This window comes from Paroedura picta, chromosome 14 (genome assembly GCF_049243985.1).
Source record: "Paroedura picta isolate Pp20150507F chromosome 14, Ppicta_v3.0, whole genome shotgun sequence".
NCBI lineage: Eukaryota > Metazoa > Chordata > Lepidosauria > Squamata > Gekkonidae > Paroedura > Paroedura picta.
In genome coordinates, this window is record NC_135382.1 from 34178507 (window position 1) to 34200071 (window position 21565).

Here is a 21565-nt window from a genome sequence, read left to right on the forward strand (position 1 = left end):
CATGTGGAGGAGCAGGGAATCAAACCTGGTTCACTAGATGAGAGTCTGCCACCCTTTAACCACTACACCAGGAAGAAGAACTAAAACGAATGCAAGGCCATTGGGAATATCGGGCTCTGGATCATTGTTTCGGGAGCATCAGAAGGTCTGACTCTGTTCTCAATCACGATGGTCCCCCAAAGCTGGGAGAAATCTTTGGGAAGCCTGGGGGTTAGGGCTGCCAGACTGAGGTTGGGAAATTCCTGGACGCTTTGGGGGTGGAGCCTGGGGAGGGGAGAGGCCAACCCTACTTTGACTTGTCCATCAACCCCCTTCTCCGGTTCCAGCCAACGCAACTCTCTGCCTGTCTTCCAAAGGAGAGCTCCCATTCTCTGCTCTTTGAATCCAGCCACCTGAGTCCCTGACGGCTTGAGCTGTGACTCTCCTGCCCCCTGCTGGCCGAGTGCTGTTCTATTTCTTGCTCAAGAAAAAAATCTGCTCCGGCACCAAAGAAAAAACAAGAATAGAGCAGCTCAGATAAGCCCAAAGGCAACGGCGGGGAAACCGGCACAGAGCCTTCCTGTGCGAGGAAATTAATCTCCCGATATTAGAACTGCAGCACCAGCCATTTCTTCCCCTAAAAAACACAGTTTTCAAATGTAGGAGTGGAATTCTGTGTTGGGGGATTTGGGGGATTTGGGAGTGGAGTAGGGTTCCCAACTCTGGGCTGGGAAATACCTGGAGACTTTGGGGGTGGAGTCAGGAGTGGGTGAGATTTGGGGCAGGGAGGGATCTCAGGGGAGTACAATCCCATACAGTCTACCTTTCACGTCACCATTTTCTCCAGGGGGACTGATCTCTGTCAACTGGAGAGTATCTTATGGGCCTATTCTGCACACAATAGATAATGCACTTTCAATGCACGTTAGAAGTAGATTATCCTGTTCTGCACAGGAAAACCCAGCTGCAAAGGTACACTGAAAGTGCATTATCCTATGTGTGCAGAATGGGCCCTGGTCTACTAAAAGAGCAGGTTTTGCAAAACTCTGGGGTTTCTTCATGACCCTGGAAGGGTTTTCTAAATGGGTGGAGTTAATCATTGTATGTGTGTGTGTGCATTATATATATCTGCTCTACATAATATATTTCCGGTAAGGCCTTGGAGGAGGAGCGTGTCTCATTACCTGCAGCTGATGAGTCACTAGCAGGACCGTCCTCCCATGCAGGGCTTCCTTGATGCATTTTTCAAAAATGTTCTTCCCGACGTGCGCGTCCACAGCGGACAAAGGGTCGTCCAGCAGGTAAATGTCTCTGTTGGCGTACACGGCGCGGGCTAAGCTGATCCGCTGCTTCTGACCTCCGGAAAGGTTAAGCCCCCTCTCTCCTATCTGCAAAAGGGAAGGATTGTGAGAACGGACGCACGGGTGGTAATTGGGTGCCAGCATCATGTAGTGGGTAGAGTGGCCTTTTTCAACCTTTTGACTGTGGAGAAACCCCCGAAATAAATTTTCAGGCTTCGAGGAGCCCTGGAAGTGATGTCAGCTGGCCACGCCTCCTTGCCACGCCCCCAGAAGTGACATCACCTCCCGCATCCTTCACCCTTCTTTTGCTCCCTCACCTTGCCTTTACCAGTACTATGGTGGTTCTGCCATGTAGGCTGCAAAGAAGAGCAGGAGCTAAGAAGACAGCCTGGCCGTGTCACAAGTGACTGCCCCCCCTTCATTTTTTACACTCACGGCCTACTCAATGAGCCCTCCAGTTCTCTAGCTTGTGGACAAGTCCATTAAGGCAGGAGAGGAAAAGCTGCGGACCGCCTTTGAAGCTCCTGCAGACCCCCAGGAGGAGCCCGTGGACCCCTAGTTGGGAATTCCTGCTCTAAGCTGTGTGTGGAACAACACAGGAATGCAGCAGCCTCCTGGTGCCATGGAGGGTCTCGGACTGCCCATTGCCCGCCTTAAGATTACAGTAGTTATATTCTGCTCATGATCCGAACGACTCCTCTCAACGCGGGAGAAAAAATTAGAGGGGACATAGACAGACTCTTGGGAAATGTCTGCAGAAAGACATTCCAACGAGGCAAAAGAGGTTTTTCGTCCTTCCCTCTCCCCCCCCCCCAAAAAAAAATACCTGGATCAACTGCGCTGTAACAGCCAGTCCCAAAGTGCTTAAAAGAAAAAAAATAAAACCTCCTAAGTTGAGTCATGCACAGTGTTGCCACTTAAGAAAGCCTCTAATAAAAATTTAAACTGACAAGGCGGCCTAAGGGGACACATTGCCATGTTCCATTATTGCCACGTTCCATTCTTATAGCCTTCCCCCCCTTAAAAACGGTACCTGATCTCATTCCAGCCGGTCGCATGGAAACGGGCAGCAGAATGGCTTGCGAGGCAGAGCCGGAAAAGGGGGGAGCACTGAAAGGAGGTTTGGCTCGAGCGGTAAAGAAGACTGGTGCGGTGTAATGGGTAGAGCAGGGGGGGGCAAACTGTGGCCCTCCAGATGTCCACGGACTACAATTCCCATGAGCCCCTGCTGGCAGGGGCTCATGGGAATTGTAGTCCGTTGACATCTGGAGGGCCGCAGTTTGACTACCCCTGCCGTAGAGAACGCCCCTGCCTGAGTCAATAGCTGAATAGTGGAAAGACCAGCTCCCCGGCAGAGCTTGGGAAGGAAAAACTGAATTATGCTGGTTTGTATAACAACACTTACTTCCGTCATATCTCCATATGGAAGGATGGCCAGATCCGATCGCAGACTGCAAACGGTGATGGCATAATTGTACCTAAGGAATCAGGAGGAAGCAATGACCAGTCCTCAGAGTGGCGTAGCGGTTAAATAATCTGAAGAACCGGGTTTGATTCCCCGCTCCTCCATACCCAGCCAGCTGGGGGACCTTGGGCTAGTCGCAGTTCCTTTAAGGCGATTCTCGCTAAGGAGTTCTCTCAGAGCTCTCTCGGCCCCACCTGCCACATGGGGGGGGGGTCTGTTGCAGGGAGAGAAAGGTGTTTGTAAACTGCTTTGGGACTCTTTTCGGTGGTGAAAAGAGGGAGACGAAGAACCAGCTCTTCTCTCTTCTCCTGTATGACATTCCTTCTCTTCAAAGCTTAGAAAAACACAGCTTAATTATTCTCGGAAAACCGAAAGCCGTGTGCCCAGACGGGAGTGACACCAATTAGCCATGTCGAGTCTCATTAGTTTGGATTTCCAGGGAAGCCCCTGTGGGTGAGCCATGATGGATTTAACACCTCTGTTCTTTTTTTTTTTCTTGTTTCCTCTATAGTTTTCTTCCTTCCGTTTCGGAGATTTGGACACGGAAGCTGTGGCAGCTGGAATCTGACACACGCTCAGCCTGGCCAGAGTGAAAACTGAACCACCAGGACTGGAAGCCGGGTCCTCAGGAACAAACCACACGCAGGCGAGGGGGATTCCATTAGAACAACCACAGCCTCTGTCCCCCAAGCCTAGCACCCCCCCCCCTCCCAAAGCCAGCTTGGACTGCAAGAGGAAATGATCCGATCGGCCTAAAGTTGCGGGGAGGAGATGAGGGTCTGGAGACAACCAGAGCTGTGAGATTAGTTTTGGTGCAGACTTCAGAAAACATCATTTTACCGTTGTTCCTCAAAGGGTTCTCCGAACAGGATGTTTTCTCTGACGCTCCCGTGAAATATCCACGCCTGCTGAGACACGTACGCCAAAGTCCCGTCCACGGCCACGGTCCCTTGGTGCAGATGCATCTGAGAAGAGAAGAAGAGCTGGGTTTTTGTGCCCCGACTTTTAATGGCCCGAAGGAGTCTCAAAGAGGCCGACAATCACCTTCCCTTCCTCTCCCCACAACAGACACCTTGGGAGGGAGGTGAAGCTGAGAGAGCTCTGAGAGAACTGCGACTGGTCCAAGGTCACCCAGCTGGCCGCATGCGGAGGAGGAGTGGGGAATCAAACACGGTTCTCGAGATATGAGGCTGCCGCTCTTAATCACTCCACCAGACTTAGGGCTAATCTCACAAAGCAGTTCTCTCAGAGCTCTCTCAGTCCCACCAGGCTTTCCTGAAAGGGAATTATTCCTGATAAGGTAGGATTTTTGCCTGCGGGAATACATTTTTCCAGGGAAGATGGCAGTATGCTAAGAGCCATGTGGCATCGCTGTTTCCAATCCAATGGGAAAGAGGAACCCTACAACTTAGTTTCGGGACCTGTAGACCAAGGGTGACCCAACTATTGTCCTCCAAATGTCCATGGACTACAATTACCATGAGCCCCTGCCAGCACCACGATTGTCAGCCACTTGGCAGCTCCTTCGGGTAGTCAGAAGGGTACCAAAAAAAGCAGCTCTTCTACCCTTTGCTTCAGTCACAAAATTTAACAGGAAAAAACAAACAGACACTTACAAAACATGCCAGCCCATTTGTGGCTGGAAGAAAGAGAGGACTCTTGCGTACCTGTCCTAGTACTGCTGATATGAGCGAGCTCTTCCCACTTCCGACGTTTCCACAAATCCCCAGAACTTGGCCCTTAAAAAAAAAAAGGAGGAATAATTATTTTCATCAGTAGGGTGTGTCCTGAACAAACGCTTCATGTACAGAGTGCAGGCTGTCATAGGAAGTGGAATCGGACCATTGACCAATCGAGGTCAGTACTGTATGCACCATCGGAGTAGTTCAGCAGCGGAATCAGCTGCCCAAGGAGGTCGTGAGCACCCCCTCCCTGGGGGTCTTCAAGCAGCACTGAGCAGCGGATTATACTAGACAGCCTGTATGGCCCTGCCCAGCTCTATGATTCCATGGTTTGAGCACACTTCCTCCCTGCTTGCCTCCTGAACAAACAGAAGGAACAGAATTGCTGAATTACCCAGGGAGTTGCTGATCACCACTGTGGGATGGTAGGTGAATTTCCCCAAGGCCGGGCTGGATTCTGGAGATTTTGGAGGGGGGGGGGGTCACTTGCGCATGAAACTGGGGTCATTCTGGTTGGGCAGCTACCTGTGACTTCCTGCATTGTGCAGGGGGTTAGACTAGATGAACCTGGAGGTCCCTTCCAACTCTATGCTTCTATGATTCTAACAGAATCGACAGGCTGTTAGAAATCTCTCTTTCTCTGCAAAGTTGTTGCTCTTTACAAGGAATCTGTTTTATTCTTGTAAGTGGCCTGGTGCTCCTCCCCTCTTTGCATATTCAGGCTTGGCCAGCGTTGTTTGATTAAGGATGTGATGGGGAAAGGATGCTGCCCAGCGATGGGGGGAAAGCACGCGGTGACTGAAAAGCCGAACAACCCCATTATCTTGTGCAACTCTACACCAACTCCACCCGAATTCAGTGTAAACACGGCTTAAAGCTCTACGCACTTTCTTGATGGCGAAACAGATCTTGCGCAAGGTCGGGGCTCTGCTCTTCTCCTTGGATTCCTGAATGGCTATCTGAGAGGGGGAAAGGGCAGGCTCTGGGCAGGGCTGGTGTTTACAGGGGTTGTTCCCATTAGCCAGGGTCCCCTTGCCGGACTCGGCAGTGCCTTCCTTTGGACTCTCCCAGGACAGCGTGGCATCTTCCAGCAGGATGGCATTTTTGGAGTCGTTCAGTTTCGTCACGTACGGAGGAGGGATTTTAGTGATGAGGATTTTCTACGAGAGAAGAGTCCGATTGAAGCGCTATGGAACAGCAGAGAGCTTTTGAAGTTTCCCCGCTAGGGTTGCCAGACACCCCCCCCCAGTGGAGGGGAGGGGTGTCCTCCTCTGCCAGATCAGCTGGCCAGCAGCAGTGTGTGTGGGGGGACTTCCCAGGAGAAAGGAGAAATCCTAGGCCTCATTGCTGGCACCGTACAGGAAGTGACATCATCCTACCAGTGACTTCTGGGTGATGCTCTGGTATTTGGGCCAGATCTCTAAGGTAGAAGCTGGCTTCATCATAGTGTTTTCGTCCAAGTACCAGAGCATCATCTGGATGTTGCAGTGCGATGACGTCACTTCCTGTGCAAAAAAAAAATCCAAACAATTCCTGTTCATCTCACCCCACCCCTGCTTACCTTGAGCCTTTGAAGAGAAACTTTGGCTTCTGCGGCCGCCTTCACAGAGAAAGGTAAAATGGCAATCATAAACTTCATTACGCTCAACATGGCGATCACGCTGAATGCCTGGGGGGAAAAACGAGTCGGTGCTACCATAAATCAAGGGTGTCCAAACTGCGGCTCTCCAGGTGTCCATGGACTACAATGCCCCTGGACTGCAATTCCCACGAGCCCCTGCTAAAGGGCCACTTGAATATAGAGTTTGCAGGTAAAAACATTATCAACGGAAGGCGATTTAGGGAAATCTTACCGCAGAGGCTGTCAGTTCTCGTTTCAAAAGGGTGTGGAAGATAAAGGTCATGACAATGGCCAGTGTGGACACAATTGGTGCAAGGGAAGAATTCACACTCTGGACATAACCTGCTTTTTCCAACATTTTCTTTTCCCCTTTCCGGATGCCTGGAAAAAGACATCGACTCGTCATAATTTGGCGAAAGTGATGAGCAGCCCACGAGCAACAAGATACGCTTTTGCGAATTACGGCCTCGCGGTCCAAATGAACAGCGAACCGCAGAGATGGCTGAGAATGGTCCAGTGAAGGCGTCGAATGAATAAGACGGTGTGTCCGCCCTGCCCTCCCGTACCTCTGACCGCTTTGGCAAAGGACATTTCCCACGCGTACATCTTGATCAGCTTGATGCAAGTCAGAATCTCGCTCATGATCCGCACGCGTTGGTCGGTCACCAAAATGGCAGCTCTCCGGAATATGGACGTGAGTTTAGCCATGAGCATCTGCAAGGAAGAGGCCAAAACGCCATTAGAACACGCCAGTAACACAGATGAAGCGGGGTAATAAGCAAGGTGTTTTGGGGACAAATATCTGCAAGATTAGATGGAGGGTGGATGCAGCTTAGAACAGCCCTTGTTCCTGAAACTGGCTGCGTTACCTGTAAAGGGGTGAACAGAACGTAAACCAACACTCCAATGAGCGCCGTGGGACCGAGGATAAGGGACGAATAGATGGCGCAGGCTACCATCAGCACAGGCACGGAGATTGGGAGGGGGCAGAACAAGGCCGCCTCGAACATCCGATAGCCATCGTTGGCTAGCAAATTTATAACCTGTAAGAAATAAATGCGTAGCAATGAATTCCCCGGAAATGGTGTATCAGGGCCAGACCAATGGGTTTTTGCTATGATTTGGGAAACCCTCCCCCTTGTTCATTAGAGAAAAATGTGAGTTGGGAAATGTTAGATGTTCACTTTCCCATGGACCCTTCCCTGATCTTCAAACCAGCTGCTGCCAGTTCACTTAGGAAAAAGAAAATCAGGTTGTCCTTAATAATGGCCCATCGGTCTACTTTGGCCGTGGCCCCTGCAAACGCAGCATCAGTATTTCCACCTTCTAAACATGTCGCCTCTTGTGGCACAGGGTGGTAAGGCAGCTGACATGCAGTCTGAAGCTCTGCCAATGAGGCTGGGAGTTCAATCCCAGCAGCCGGCTCAAGGTTGACTCAGCCTTCCATCCTTCCGAGGTCGGTAAAATGAGGACCCAGCTTGCTGGGGGGTAAACGGTAATGACTGGGGAAGGCACTGGCAAACCACCCCGTATTGAGTCTGCCATGAAAACGCTAGAGGGCGTCACCCCAAGGGTCAGACATGACTCGGTGCTTGCACAGGGGATACCTTTACCTTTAAACATGTCACCAAACCAGCATGAGAAACTGAAATCCCCGGGCCATCAACTCAAGTATGGAGGATTTGCTTCCAGACCACTTACTTCTCCAATGGAAATGTGGGACAACGTTTTAAACGCCAGCAGATTCTCGAAGGCCACAGTGGACACAGCGACTTTTAACCTCGTGGCGGTGCGGTAGTTGATGGCCCATGTCAGGGCCCAGAAAATTGCTTTGGTGAACTCCGCAAGGAAGAGGGCTATGCAGAGGCCGATCCCCTTCAGCACGTCCGCTGAGCCGCTTTCGCTGTGCCGGAGGATATTATGGATGATCACCGTCTACAAAGGGATTGCGACGTTATTTTGAGCAATGGAAAAGTGCATTCCAGACGATTTTAGGTCTACTTGTCTCTCACACACAACATTCTGCAAGGGAGAGTGGTCTACTTTAGAATCATAGAATCATAGAGTTGGAAGGGACTTCCTGGGTCATCTAGTCCAACCCTCTGCACTATGCAGGACACTCACAACCCTATCACTCATCCACTGTCACCTGCCACCCCCTGAACCTTCACATGATCAGCCTCTCCGTCAGATGGCTACCCAGCCTCTGTTTATTAATGTCCAAAGATGGAGAACCCACCACCTACTGAGGAAGCCTGTCTCAACCACCCCCAGTCTCTAGGTGTTTCTCAACCTGGGTCTAACAACCCTACCCCCCTCAAGGGGGGACCCAGCAAACCTACTCAGAACACTGAATTGCCATCAAGTCACAGATGACTTCTGGTGACCCCATTGGAGTTTCAAGGGAAGAGGCATTCTTTCCATACCCTTCCTCTGCGTAGTGCCTGCTCTTCTTTGGTGGTCTCCCATCCAAGTACTAACGAAAGCCAACCCTGCTTAGCTGCCAGGTGCCGACAGGCTCAAGGCTCGTCTGGCTGCCTCTGCAGAATCAGATCCCTCTGCAATGGGGAATGTGCCTGGGATCTTCTGCAGGCAAACTATCCTGCCCGGCAAAGGGCAAACGGCGCTTCTGTGCGTTCTTGCAAAGGCCGTCTCCAGCAACTCACCGGTCCCAGAGCACAAAAAATGACGCAGATGCAGTTTGCCAGGATGTCTATTAAAATCCGGGTCCTCTGGAACTGGAAAACAACTCGGACGAGGGACGCTTTCTCTGGTCCGGATTTTGCCAGCTCGGCTTCCCAAAGGAGTCGAAACCTGTCGAGACCAAAGGGCCACATTGAGAGGGGTCTCCTCCTGTCCCACGCTCTGCCACAAAAACTCGCTCCTGCCACCCATTTCCACTTCAGGTCTCCGTTGTATCCATTCACGCTCCCGTTGCCAGGTTGCTCCGGGTAGCTGGCAGGGGATGGGGAGAGTTTACCGGGAGCAAGGAGTCACATCCGATGTTTCAGCAATGTCCCCAAAGTGTCTTCCAGTGTGACCCGGAAGTGACGTAGGCACATGGGGGATGTTGGGGTGACACTCTGGTTTTGCGGCAAAAAGCTCTATGGTGGAATTAACTTCTACCATAGAGTTTTTGCCCAAAACCTGGGGCATCACTCTAATGTCCCCTACATGCCTATATCATTTCTGGGCCATTTTGTTGCTGGCTCTGCCTTCTGTAGCAGCCATTTTGTTGGTCTGCCTACCACGTAGTTTTAGAATCCCAAAGGGGCCCACAGGATTTCAATGGTCGGGGACCCCCCCGTATAGTTTCTGAAAATAAACTCCGTGACATTATACCCACCAGGAGTCCCTCCTTCCCCAAGCCCCAGGCCCAAATTTCCCACCCAGTATTGACGAGGCTTTTGCCACCAACTCCATCCTGGCAGTTTGCTGGCTTGGCCGGCTTTATCTGCATAACGGCTGGATTCTGGCCTTTGCTCTCTAGATATTGTCCCAGCCGGCAGGCGACAGCTGTAAAAACGGCTGTTTCATTTTCCCGTTGCGTTCTTCAAAGCTCAATTTCTCCCCTTCCCAATGGGACTAATAAGGACCTTCTCTGGAAAGCCACTGTGAAGATGGGGGAGGCAAAGAAGCGGGTGACGGAAATTCTACATAAGTGCTGCCCTTTTGCCGGGCCGGCTGCCCGGCGTCACTGCTTGGTGCCAGGAAGGAAGCCACGGGGGGGCTGTAAGGGGCGTTATTTTGCTGCCAGGAACTGCTTGTGAGGCCCCGAAAGTCCAGAGAAAAGCCAATGGTTGTGCCTTTCGTTCCGATCCAGAGCGCTGCTAGGAAAACAGCAGCATCGGAACAAGAGGTTACCTTTTGGCGTTCGGCTCTGAACTGTCGTAATACGATAACGGAGGCAGCATGTCCGTGCTGACGTTGTGTCTGCAACCCTTCATCATTAAGAACGAGATCCACGAGAACATTGCGAAGGAGACCAGACCCGCATCATCCACCGGACTGACGGAACTGCAGGGAAATAAATGAATCAACGAGAGATTCTAGCAGCGTTCTGGTAATTCGTGATGTGGCCTGGGCTGTTGTATCTATATAGTTAAGTGCAGAAACTTAACTGCTGGCTGGTGGCTGGTCTAGAAAAAAACTATCCTGCCCTTATCAATTTTATTTATTTATTTATTGTATTTATGCAATGTCCGGAAACAGGCCTCTGAACCTTTTCACTGGCAGGTTAGGGCTTTTGAGCTCTGAGAAATGGCGGCTGAGGTGTGACGTGACTGAAATTCATAAAAAATATGCATGGGATAGAGAAGGTAGGGAAAGAAGCATTTCCCCCCACCCTTCCTCATAGTACAAGGACTCACGGGCACTCAATGGATTAAGGAGCAGCAGGCTTAGAACAGATCAAAGGAAGGACTTCTTCACCCCCAAAGTAATTAACATGTGGAATCCACTGCGAGCAGAAGTGGGGGCGGCTACAGGCACAGACACGTTCAAGAGGGGACTGAAGAAACATCTGGAGCAGAGGTCCATCGGTGGCTATCAGTCATAGGGTACAGATGTCTGGGGCAGTGATACTCCCTTCCTGGGGGTTGGGGGAGGGCTTTTGGAGTTCCGGCACTGCTGGTGGACCTCCTGATGGTATCTGGGTTTGAGCTGGTTTAGGACAGGATGGGTCATTGGCCTGATCCAACATGGCTTCTCTTTGATTTTTAACATCATCTGGTCCTTGCTCCGTCTGTCTGTCTGTCTGTATATCATCTACCTACCTACCTACCTACCTACCTACCTACCTCTCTCTCTCTCTCTCTCTCTCCGCCTGCCTGCCTGCCTGCCTGCCTGCCTGCCTGTCTGTCTGTCTACCTACCTACCTACCTACCTACCTACCGATGTTGGACCAATTGCCCTAGTTCCCCTTTGTGGAGTGTAGAGGTCAAGAGTGTCAGGCTGCATCTGGGAGAGCTAAGCTAAAGCCCCAGGTGTGCCTTGGAAGCTTGCAGGCTGATCTTGGACCAGTCATACCCTTTTTTCAAGATGAACGTTAAAAAACGTGCTTTATTATCGAATTCAGATTTCTTTTTAAAAAATGCAGAACCTGCCTTTTTTTCAGGCGGATCGGAATCATCGTTTTTAAACTCGGGGAATATTTCTGGCAGAAAGTCCTTTCTTCGTCGCTGCGGTCCAAGTCGGGACGCAGGTAAAGCTCGGTAGACATCATCCTGGTGGTCTTCAGGTACCAAGACTCCTTGTCCTCGGTGAGGTTTTTCTTTGAAACAAGCAGAGAACAACAAAAAGAGGCCGTGAATCTTCATGACTTCTCTTTATGCTTCTCTTTTTCAAATTTACACTGGCCTGGCCGTTGCTAGAGAAGGGGAGACGTCCCAGAGGGACGGGGAGAACAAACCAAACAAACACATACATAAAACTGTAAGCCGCTGTGAATTCCTGCTGGCGAGCAAAGTGGAGTATAAATATCTAAAGCAGGGATTCTGTGGATATTGACTTGTATTGAAATATTGTAAACCGGCGCGAGGCCAGTTCTCCGAGAGCGGCGGTCATAAAAATTGAATTAATAACAATAACAGTAATAATAATAGATGCAAGCATCTGTCCCAAAATAACTTATGCAATTCCCAAATTCAACTCATGCCATAAATGTAGTAGGTCAGTGGATACAGTAAAGAAATCTGGAAATACATGGAAATACACAGGGTCTTCAGTTACCCGGAAAAGCAAACTCTTGATTTGAAGCAAAAGATTTCATTTATTGAGTAAAAAATCACTCTCAATGAGGCCTTGCTGAAACGGAGGCAAGGAATACGGGTCATCACATATAACTCTGATCCTACTCTCCCCCCCCCCCCCCCCCCGTGGGAATCCAGAGAAAGTGGGAGAACATCAAATAGTCAAAACACCACGATAAAGGGATTCCAAGGTTCGGGGGTGGGGAATGGAGATGAATCGGGCGAGGGCGAGGAGGACCAGGGAGGGAAAGAATGCAGGAAGGCGCATCAGGGCAATAAAGAGAACGTAACGCAATAAAACATGATAAAGAAGACAGGTCAACAGCAGCGCCTACGCTACGGGGCTAATACTCTACATGCCGAGTTACATAAACATCACCAAATAATGGCAGAATCAACAGGGTTCTGACACTCAAAAGCTCACGCTCTGAATAAAACTTTGCCTGTCTTAAAGGGGCCATCGGACTCAAATTTTGTTATACACATGGCAAGTCAAGTGAGGAGCCCATGCTCCCCAGGTCCTTAAATCCTGATCAAGGCTGCTCCTTCCTGGCTCCTCCTGCCAAAGAAACACCCTGCAGCACCCACAGGTGTGCTGGCAGACCACCACGCTAGGGATGCCAGTCCTCAGGTGGGACCCTGGAATTAGGGGATCAGGAGAAAATGGATGCTTTGGAGCAGGGGTAGTCAAACTGCGGCCCTCCAGATGTCCATGGACTACAATTCCCAGGAGCCCCTGCCAGCGAATGCTGGCAGGGGCTTCTGGGAATTGTAGTCCATGGACATCTGGAGGGCCGCAGTTTGACTACCCCTGCTTTGGAGGGTGGACTCCATTGCATTGTACTCTGCCCACTCCCAGCTCCAGGTATTTCCCAAACCAGAGCTGGCAAACGAAGACCACACCATGAACAGGAAGGACAACTACATACTTTTCTGCAGGCCCGTTTGGAATATTCCTTCTCAGCAGCTCTGCTCTGCTGGCTTATTTCAACCTGTCTTCTGTGACATGCTAAGGGAGATTCCTCGGGGCGACTCTTGGTTCTACCGGGAAGGAAACCTTGTGGCTTTCATGACCTTTGAACTATTTCCCCCAACTGCCTGGCTCAACAGTCATCCAGGACCAGCCGTGAACATTCCAGAAGAGGGGAAGGACCGTGATTCAGCTCCGGAGCATCTGCTGGGCCCGCCAGAGGTCCCTCCCGGGCTCGATCGTCAGCATCTCCAGCTTTGATTTAATTCACTCCCATCCATTTGGGAAACCCTTCCAGGGCTGTCAAGAAACCCCAGGAGTTCATGAAACCCCTGGTGGAGAAAGCCGGGTGTAGCCAAAGGAAAGGGAACAGATGCCTGGAACCATTTTTTGACCTCGATCTTGGGGTGAAATGCCCCCCACCCCCAAGACATGGCACAAAAGAGCTGTTTTGTAACTAGGAGTATATAACGTTACCTGTCAAATAACACCTCATCAACCCTCTCTTTTTACAGGCACGATATTTCCCCCCTGGCCAGCGGGCAAGCCTATAAATTAAGGTCACCGGGTTCCATAATACTCAGAAGTTTGCTTTTTATCCCGGTGTCGATCTCCACACAGCAACTCCGTACTTACATAGGTCAGGCCAATGACTCCGTTCTTCTCCAAGGGCTCCCTATCAGCCATGGTGCGACTGCTTGTTTCAGAAACACGTTCGTTCGTCTTCCGGGCCATTCTCTTTGAAGATTGCAGCTCCGGAATCTCTGCAGCACGAGAAATGAGCCGGGCGTGGTGTGTTACAGACTTCTCAATCCGCTGAGAGACTCAAAAAGCAATTTCGGGAACAGCCCCCGGAATCCAGGTGCTAGGTCACATAAATTTCACAGACAGACTTTGGTAAGGAAGCTTTACGTTTGTGCAAACAGGACCCTTCTTTGGTGAAAGCCAAGACCTCACTCCAAGCTGGCTGGTCCCGAGCAGCCTTTTATGCAGTTTTTCCAGGAAGACTGCGTCGAACCTGTCCCTCCCAGGCTTACACCCTTTCCCCTAACTGCCCCAAACATACAATTTCATACAATTGCATGCACATTTGAATGAGCTCTAAGGGATGGTGATCCTACTATGCTAATGATCTTAACTATACTCTGGCGCAAGCATCAATATCTGGGCCTTCTTCACCTTTTTCCTGTATATTTGTCCCATTTACTAACGTGTGGTTTCAGCTCATATCTGGTCTCAGCTGATAATTGGTTGTCTATTGGTCATCTAGTCTCGAATCTATCCTGTTTGTGGCTTCTCCCCCTCCCCCATCTCATTATCAAGCAGAACCACTTGTGGTGGGTTGCCAAACAAGAAACTTGGCTCTGATCCTAACAGGTTGTGCAATAGGATGGGTGGGGTGGGAGAGAGAAACCAGATCACACTGGAAATACACACACGCGCATGCACACACACACACACACACACACACACAAAAGAGAGCAAATTTTAACTACTCTAAATCCATTCCTGCATGGTGGATTTTGATGCTTTACTAAAGATTAAACATTAACAACCATCCTGGTCCCCCCCTTTTTTTAAAGTCTAAAGACCCTGTATTCTGTTGGCAGAGTTTAAATATGCACAGGGAGTGAGCACTAAGCAGCTTAAAAGAATAAAATAGTTTTATTATGAAGAAAAACAACTTTGTGGGGAGGAGAGGAGAGGAGAGGAGAGGAGAGGAGAGGAGAGGAGAGGAGAGGAGAGGAGAGGAGAGGAGAGGAGAGGAGAGGAGAGGAGAGGAGAGGAGAGGAGAGGAGAGGAGAGTCCTAACTGTCTGATTGTTCTGTTCCTCATTCATCCTCTCTGTTCTGGAGGAAAGCAGAGAAGAATTACATTCAAAGGATCAGGATGTCTCCAATTGAGCCAATCGGGATGCTGGAAGAGATGAAGTGGAAAATATTGGGACGTTTCTATTCTAACTATGTTAAATATACATCTCCTCCAATGCGCCCTAGTCTTCATGTCCCTTGGATCATGCACACTACAGATCTTGCATATCCCAACATATACTTGGTGCTTGAGAAGCCCCAGTGGGAGTTCTGGTCCCACTGGTGGGCTTCCTGACGGCCCCTGAGTTTTGGCCACTGTGTGACATGGACTGGATGGGCCATTGGCCTCATTCAACATGGCTTCCCTTACGTTCTTCTGCTTGTCCCTCCGATACTCAGAAGAGCTTCGCTGAATCACTCTACTTTCTTTGCACATCTCTCCTTCTTGACAAATATTTCCAAATCAATCAGAACTCCCCCCTTTTTGGAAGCAGGAGGGACAACAAATTATGCAGAAGACATGCAAATTGGCTCAAACAGGGCGCTTTATTCTGAGTGACAAGCGACGTGTCGTCTTGGCGCCGAGTACAAGGAGGCCCGATTAGCAAACGAGGGTGAAATTAGCGTTATTAGTCATTCTTCCCATTCTTCTTATTGATTTGGGAAATTACACACTTTGTCTTTTTCAGCTTGGTCGTTAATGGGGAGAGTATTTATTGCAAACGTCGACGAGACAATTAGCAGCCGGCCTTCTGCGGAAGGGGTACCGGCCGCTGGGTTTTCCTTGCAAACGCCTTTGGCAAACAAGGTGCCTGCAATCTCTCCCAGGGGCAGAAACTCTGGGCAGAAAGACTCGATGGCCATGATTTATACGAGAAACGGAACAAACATTTGGCAAGAGGTCGGTGGGGGTTGCTGCCCGTAACTTACTCCCAGGTGTAAATAGTGAGTAGATATATTAGCTTGGATGGCCCTGGCTAGCTAGATCTAGTCCGATCTTGGAAATGAAAATGGGTCAGTACTTGGATGGAACACTGGATCACTATGCTGAGAAAGGCAACTCTGTTCTTGGAAAACTCCACAGCAGGGGTAGTCAAACTGCGGCCTTTCAGATGTCCATGGACTACAATTCCCAGGAGCCCCTGCCAGCGAATGAATCATAGAATCATAGAGTTGGAAGGGGCCATACAGGCCATCTAGTCCAACCCCCTGCTCAACGCAGGATTAGCCCTAATGCTGGCAGGGGCTTCTGGGAATTGTAGTCCATGGACATCTGGAGGGCCGCAGTTTGACTACCCCTGCTCCACAGGGACACCTGAAGTTAGCTGTGACTTGAATGCACTTTCCACCTCTGCCAATACCAGTAACAGGTAAGAGCTAACCCCCTTGCCTGGACATGAGTGCAAGTCAGTTCTTGAGCACAAGCATGCTTGCAACGGCTTCCTACTGAGTCGGATCATTGGTCCATCACAGTCAATACAGTCAGACTGGCAGCTGCTCTCCAGGGTCTTGGGCAGAATTCTTTCACATCACCTACAGCCAGATCTCCTAACTGGAAATGCCGGGGGTTAAACCTGGGACCTTCCGCATGCAAAGCAGAGGCTCTTCCACTGAGCCACAGTCCCCACCCGATACAGACGCCTTCCCCCCACTTAAGCTAGGGATGAGAACTGTCTTGAAAAATGACCCTGAAACCAGCAGAATTTGGGGTGATTGTGGGAGGGAATGGAATGGAAAGTCCCAACTTTGTGGGATGGGGGCAGGAGATCCGTTTTGTGTTTAATCAGATGGGTTCTGGTTTTTTGGGGGGTAAAAACTTTAAGTGGAATGCCCGTATTTGAAATGGAAGTCCCTCCCCGGGTGTCTTTCTGTGTAAAGTGCCATTAAATTGCAGTCAAATTCCTGGGAATTTCCTGAATCAGAGTTGGCAACCCTAAATACATCATGTTGGACAGCTCTCTTCCTCCTCTCGCAGGGCTTCAGTCCTGTTCAGAATGTTTAGTTTTGGCTGCAAGTCAAGGCGGAGTTCACTTAAGGACTCTACTACCGGTTTCCTAGTTATTGCCGACTGCTATCTCCTTTTGATGACTTCATGCTCTTATGCAAACTCTTGTTGATTCCGCATTGAGAGGGTAGAAATATTTTGAATTGGCAAACCCAAAAGCCTTCCGAATGTACTTTACTTAAGAGCATTTGCATCCAGCTTCATGCACATAAAAGCTTACGCGTTGAATAAAACTTTGTGGACCTTAAAGGTGCCCCCTGGCTCAACCTCATCTGTTCTGCTGCTTCAGACCAACGCGGCGACCCACCCAAATCGAAGACCAGCCCAGTAATTGAACAGAAAAGCAACCACATTTAAAATTGCAGGACAACATTTGAGTCCAGTGGCATCTTTAAGACCAACAAAAGTTTTGTTATGGGTACAAGCTACTCACCTGAATTTAAAACTGTATTTGGCAAAATCAGTCATGGAAGAGGCATAGTAGGCAAAAAACAAAACAAAGCAATGAATATAAAAAAGAGAGTGGAAGAGCCAAGGAGATCATAATCAGCCATTGTGGAAACAGAGCTGGAAAGGTTCCCCATGGGTCATCTAGTCCAACCCCCGACACAATGCAGGAAATTCACAGTCACCCCAATTCTTCCAGTGATCCCTGCTCTATGTCTAAAGCCAGGGAAATTCAAAATGTCTTAACCTGAAGCTCTGATCTCAAAGGGTACTTGCCAGTTAAGTGAATGCAGCCAGGGAATTCTGTAACGGAGAGGGTTGCCAACCTCCAGATGAGACCTGGAGATCTCTGATCTCGCCAAACTATGGAGATCAGTTTCTCTAGAGAAAACGACTGCTTTGGAGGGGGGTCCATGCCCTACTCGAAGCCCCTCCCCAAGCCCTCCTCTCCCCAGCCTTCACCCTGAAATCTCCAGGAATTTTCCAGCCTGGAGTTGGCAAGTGAGATGCCACAACCAGAAAACTCTGTTCTCTTGTAGTTTCCCATTTGAAGATGGGCAGCGGAGGGGGGGAGGGGGAGAAGTGCCCAGGCCAATTTGTTTGTGATCATTCACTGCATGATAAAAACATGCCGTACATTTTAAACGCATCCACCGAGATGTGCACCGGAATAACAATTCCTCATCAGGAATGGCAGACAAGACAACCGCTTTCTCGAGTCACGCTACGGGGCTGGTGTCGGCCTTGCACATCAGAATCAGAATCAGCTGCGTGGGCAGCGAGGGAGAATTACTGAAGGGCCAGAGCGCTGCCAAAAAACACGAGCAAACACCATCGGATCGGACCAGCGGTCCATCGATCCTGCTTCACACCGTGGCTAACCGGGCACCCTGCAAGTCCAGCATACGGGAAATAAAGGCCAAACGTCTCCCCTGATGAAGCCTCCTCACATTGGCGTTCAGAGGTTTGCGGCGATGGAAAAAGAGCCATCAAGTCACAGTGGACTTCACGGTGAACTCACAGGGTTTTCATGGCAGGAGACGGTCAGAGGTGGTTTGCCCTTGCCTGCCTCCGTGTCAGGAATTTTCTCTGTGCAGCTCAGCTGCTGGAAGGGGCTTTCCTTAGCAACCAGCTTCAGTTTGCAGACCACAAACTGAAAATTCAACTCAAACCAAGGCTTGGGAGACAGTTGTGCTCATCCCCATGGAGCAGTTAAGAGCCGCAGCATCTGATCTGGAGAGCTGGATTTGGATTCCCCACTCCTCTTCCACATGCAGCCAGCTAGTCACAGCTCTCTTCAGCTAGTCACAGTTCTCTTAGAGCTCTCTCAGCCCCCCTCCCCCCCATCTCTGGATTCCCCACTCCCTTTATTTACTTTCTCAGCCCCATGCATAATTCTATAAACCTTCTGATGTGTCTCCCACATAATTTTCTCCCCAGAATTGAAAGTTGTTCCTTGATAGGTATTCCAAACCCCTTCATAATCTTCATTTCCCTCTCCTGCGCTTTTTCTACCTCTGCAAACTACTAGCTCTTTATTCTCTCCCCCCCCCCCCTTAAGCAGGTATTTCAGAAGTTGCAAGAGAAAAGATCTTCCAATTTTTTATTTTTTCAAGCAGAAGAGAGCGCTGGACGATCATGTCCCATCCGAGGAGAATTTTGCAAACATTTAACGTACCATGGGAGAGCCAATCACTTTCTTCCTCTTCTCCGGCAAAAGGCAGTGTGGCCGATGAAGTCCTGCTGCCGGACTTTGTGTGTGCACTGTAGCATTACCCACAACGGTGTCCTTAGTCTAAAGGTTGTTGCGTTGCAGATTCACGCTGTCGGCATGAGGTTTCCATGGGTCAAGGCTCTGAGTGTTCCATTATCTTTTAAGAATAACCGTAGAAGGGGGGAAAAGTCAGCAGGGGGCTGAAGCGCAAGCTGGAATTCTTTAAAGGTAATTTTAGCACTTGTTTGCTGAGTCATGCTGGTGTCTTCCCCCCCCCCACTTGAGCCAAGAACCGTTTGTATGCTTGACTAGCAGCCCACCTCGCAGGGCTGGTGTCGGCGTGTGCTGACCTGGGGCAGCTGCGGAGGCTAGGGATGCCGGGTCCCTCCTGGCCATGCATGGGCGACAGGTGGGTGGACTGGCCAGATACAGGGTGGGAAACATCTGGGGGGGGGGGTTGGAGGGGGCGCCTGAGGATGACAAGAGTACAATACTGCAGAGTCCTCCCTGCAAAGCATCCCTTTTCTCCTGGTGAACTGATCTCTGTAGTGTGGAGGGGAGCTGCAATTCTGGGGAATCCCCGGGTCCTGCAATTAACCACATGCTGCCAGGGATGGACATGCGGCTGATGTACAAAGCTTGCGCTCCTGAGGGAAACAGCAGCGGTATTCTGGTCTGTATCGCCAGGGAAAGGACATGCGCCTAGTGGGAAGGCTCACCACGAGCCAAGGCAAGGAAGAACCCAGGCCCAAGCAGCGATCCTGGGGGTGGTCAAATGCTGGCAGGGGCTCATGGGAATTGTAGTCCACTTTTTTCTACCCAGCATTGGAAGCTTAACTGGGCTGTTCAACATACTCCTGCCGATGCCAGAAAGATCCTGCATTTCTTAGAAAAATGTGGAATTTGGTTGTGATTCAGGGGATCAAAACTCAGTTACAGGAGGTGGCTCAAGACAAGCTTTTCTCCCCGTGACTCATTCCTTCCCTCCATTTATAATAAGGAGATGATTTTTATTGGTCACATATCTACCCTTTAAGCCCGTAGTCCCCAACCCTTTTATCATCGGGGACCGGTCAATGCTTGACAATTTTACTGAAACCCGGGGGGGGGGGTAGTCTTTTGCCGAGGGACGTCGCCGCCACCTGAGCCCCTGCTCCACTGGCTTTCCCGCCCCTGACTTCCCACCGCCCACTGGGGGGTGCTGCTTTGAAGAGCACCAAAGGTGAGCCGGTGGCAGAGTGGCAGGGCAGCCCCCGAGGCAGCAGCCAGGGAGGAGGACGAGGAGGAGCTGCGGCCCGGTACTGACTGATCCATGGACCGGTTCCGGTCCCCAGACCGGGGGTTGGGGACCACTGCTTTAAGCGACAGGGCAACTGATGGGGGACTTGGGGGGGTGATGGTGGCCAGATGCAAGCTGGAAAACTCATGGAAATTTAGGGATGGAGATTAGGGAGGACAGTGAGGTAAAATGCCATAGAGGCCACCCTCAGTAGCATCCATTGTCCCTGGGGAATTGATCTCTGTAGCCTGGAGATGGTTTGTAATTTCATGGGAACCCCAATACCCACCTGTAGGCTGGCATCCCTATTAAGCAAAACAAAGCTAGCTGGGTGTAGCCAGCTTGGTGTAGGGGTTGGGAGTGTAGACTTCTAATCTGGCGAGCAGGGTTTGATTCTGCACTCCCCCACATGCAACCAGCTGGGTGACCTTGGGATCGCCACAGCCCTGATAAAGCTGTTCTGACCGAGCAGGAATATCAGGGCTCTCTCAGCTTCCCCTCCCTCACAGGGTTTCTGTTGTGGGGGGAGGAAAGGGAAGGTGAACGTAAGCCACTTTGCGATGCCTTCCGGTAGAGATAAGCAGCCTATAGGAACTAACTCTTCTTTTTCCCTTTTAATCATACAACAAGCTTCATGGACAAGCTGGGATACAAACTCTGGCCATTTCTACAGAATGAGAGAATCTTTTGATTTATAGACAGAAATCACCTTTGGACAGAGTTGTGTGCTCCTTTGAATTTTCACATTATGCAAACCAAATTAAGAGCATTTTACACTGGCACTGGCATTTAATAGTTGGCATTCAAGGATGTAAGGAAAAACCTCTTCTAGCCTGGGGCAGGAATCGTAATATAGGCGAACGAATTACCCTGAGGGAAGTTGGTGATAATATTACTGTAGGAACATTGGCAAATGGCCAGTATTGTTGCAGAAAATGTACAGTGTGTAAGCCATCATAGGAGACTAAGGAGTTCATTTATTCCAGGAACAATTGCAGGATTTCTATTTCCTCCTTTATTAACTGTATATGCCAAACTGTATGTTGTGTACTGCATTAAATGTCCTTGTAATCTGTTATACCTCTGCATTTCTACCAGACTGTTAAAAGTCAGAATAATGGAACATCAATCATGCATAAAAACTCATATTGAAGAAGCTCCCCTTTCTGAGCCCAAATCCTATCATTCAGTAGTACTTTTTTTTTGGGGGGGGGGCTTAGAACATATAACAATCCACATCATGGAGTAGATATAGCTCAAAGGCTACTGCAAATAGAGTGTTTCTATATATTTGTTTTTGACACCATAACGCCCAGTGGTTTAAATGCTGCGTGGGATCTCTCTTGCTTTTTGTGAAAAATGGGGAAATGGGTAACTTCCCCTTTAAGGTTCTTTTGATGCCTGCACTGTGATGCACAGTGAGAGATGCCCTGAAGACCTTATCATATCCCTGAGACTGAAATGAACTTATTTGCAGCAGGACTCTGGTGTTCAGCAACAGCACAACCGTTTATAAGAACAAAATTGGGAATTAATTGTCT

General features: G+C 49.8%; 1 protein-coding gene across 4 annotated transcripts in view; it reads right to left on the reverse strand.

The window, feature by feature from the left end:
- LOC143823493 (ATP-binding cassette sub-family C member 12-like) overlaps nucleotides 1–21565 on the reverse strand; it is a 47594-nt gene that overhangs the window by 24190 nt on the left and 1839 nt on the right. For 3 of the 4 annotated variants that reach the window (XR_013226492.1, XR_013226493.1, XM_077309866.1), the window contains exons 2-16: nucleotides 18710–18902; nucleotides 13405–13532; nucleotides 11154–11320; nucleotides 9913–10065; nucleotides 8715–8862; nucleotides 7750–7983; nucleotides 6918–7091; nucleotides 6615–6762; nucleotides 6281–6429; nucleotides 5989–6096; nucleotides 5315–5587; nucleotides 4413–4484; nucleotides 3586–3710; nucleotides 2686–2758; nucleotides 1164–1367 (exon numbers count right to left, since the gene is read on the reverse strand). Coding sequence is in view for 2 of the 4 variants with exons in the window: in XM_077309866.1 (XP_077165981.1) it covers nucleotides 1164–1367; nucleotides 2686–2758; nucleotides 3586–3710; nucleotides 4413–4484; nucleotides 5315–5587; nucleotides 5989–6096; nucleotides 6281–6429; nucleotides 6615–6762; nucleotides 6918–7091; nucleotides 7750–7983; nucleotides 8715–8862; nucleotides 9913–10065; nucleotides 11154–11320; nucleotides 13405–13503 (2127 nt within the window). In the remaining 2 variants the exon portion in view is untranslated. Of the gene's footprint in view, nucleotides 1–1163; nucleotides 1368–2685; nucleotides 2759–3585; nucleotides 3711–4412; nucleotides 4485–5314; nucleotides 5588–5988; nucleotides 6097–6280; nucleotides 6430–6614; nucleotides 6763–6917; nucleotides 7092–7749; nucleotides 7984–8714; nucleotides 8863–9912; nucleotides 10066–11153; nucleotides 11321–12727; nucleotides 12888–13404; nucleotides 13533–18709; nucleotides 18903–21565 lie in introns of those variants that run through there. The other variant, XM_077309867.1, reaches the window with a different exon arrangement.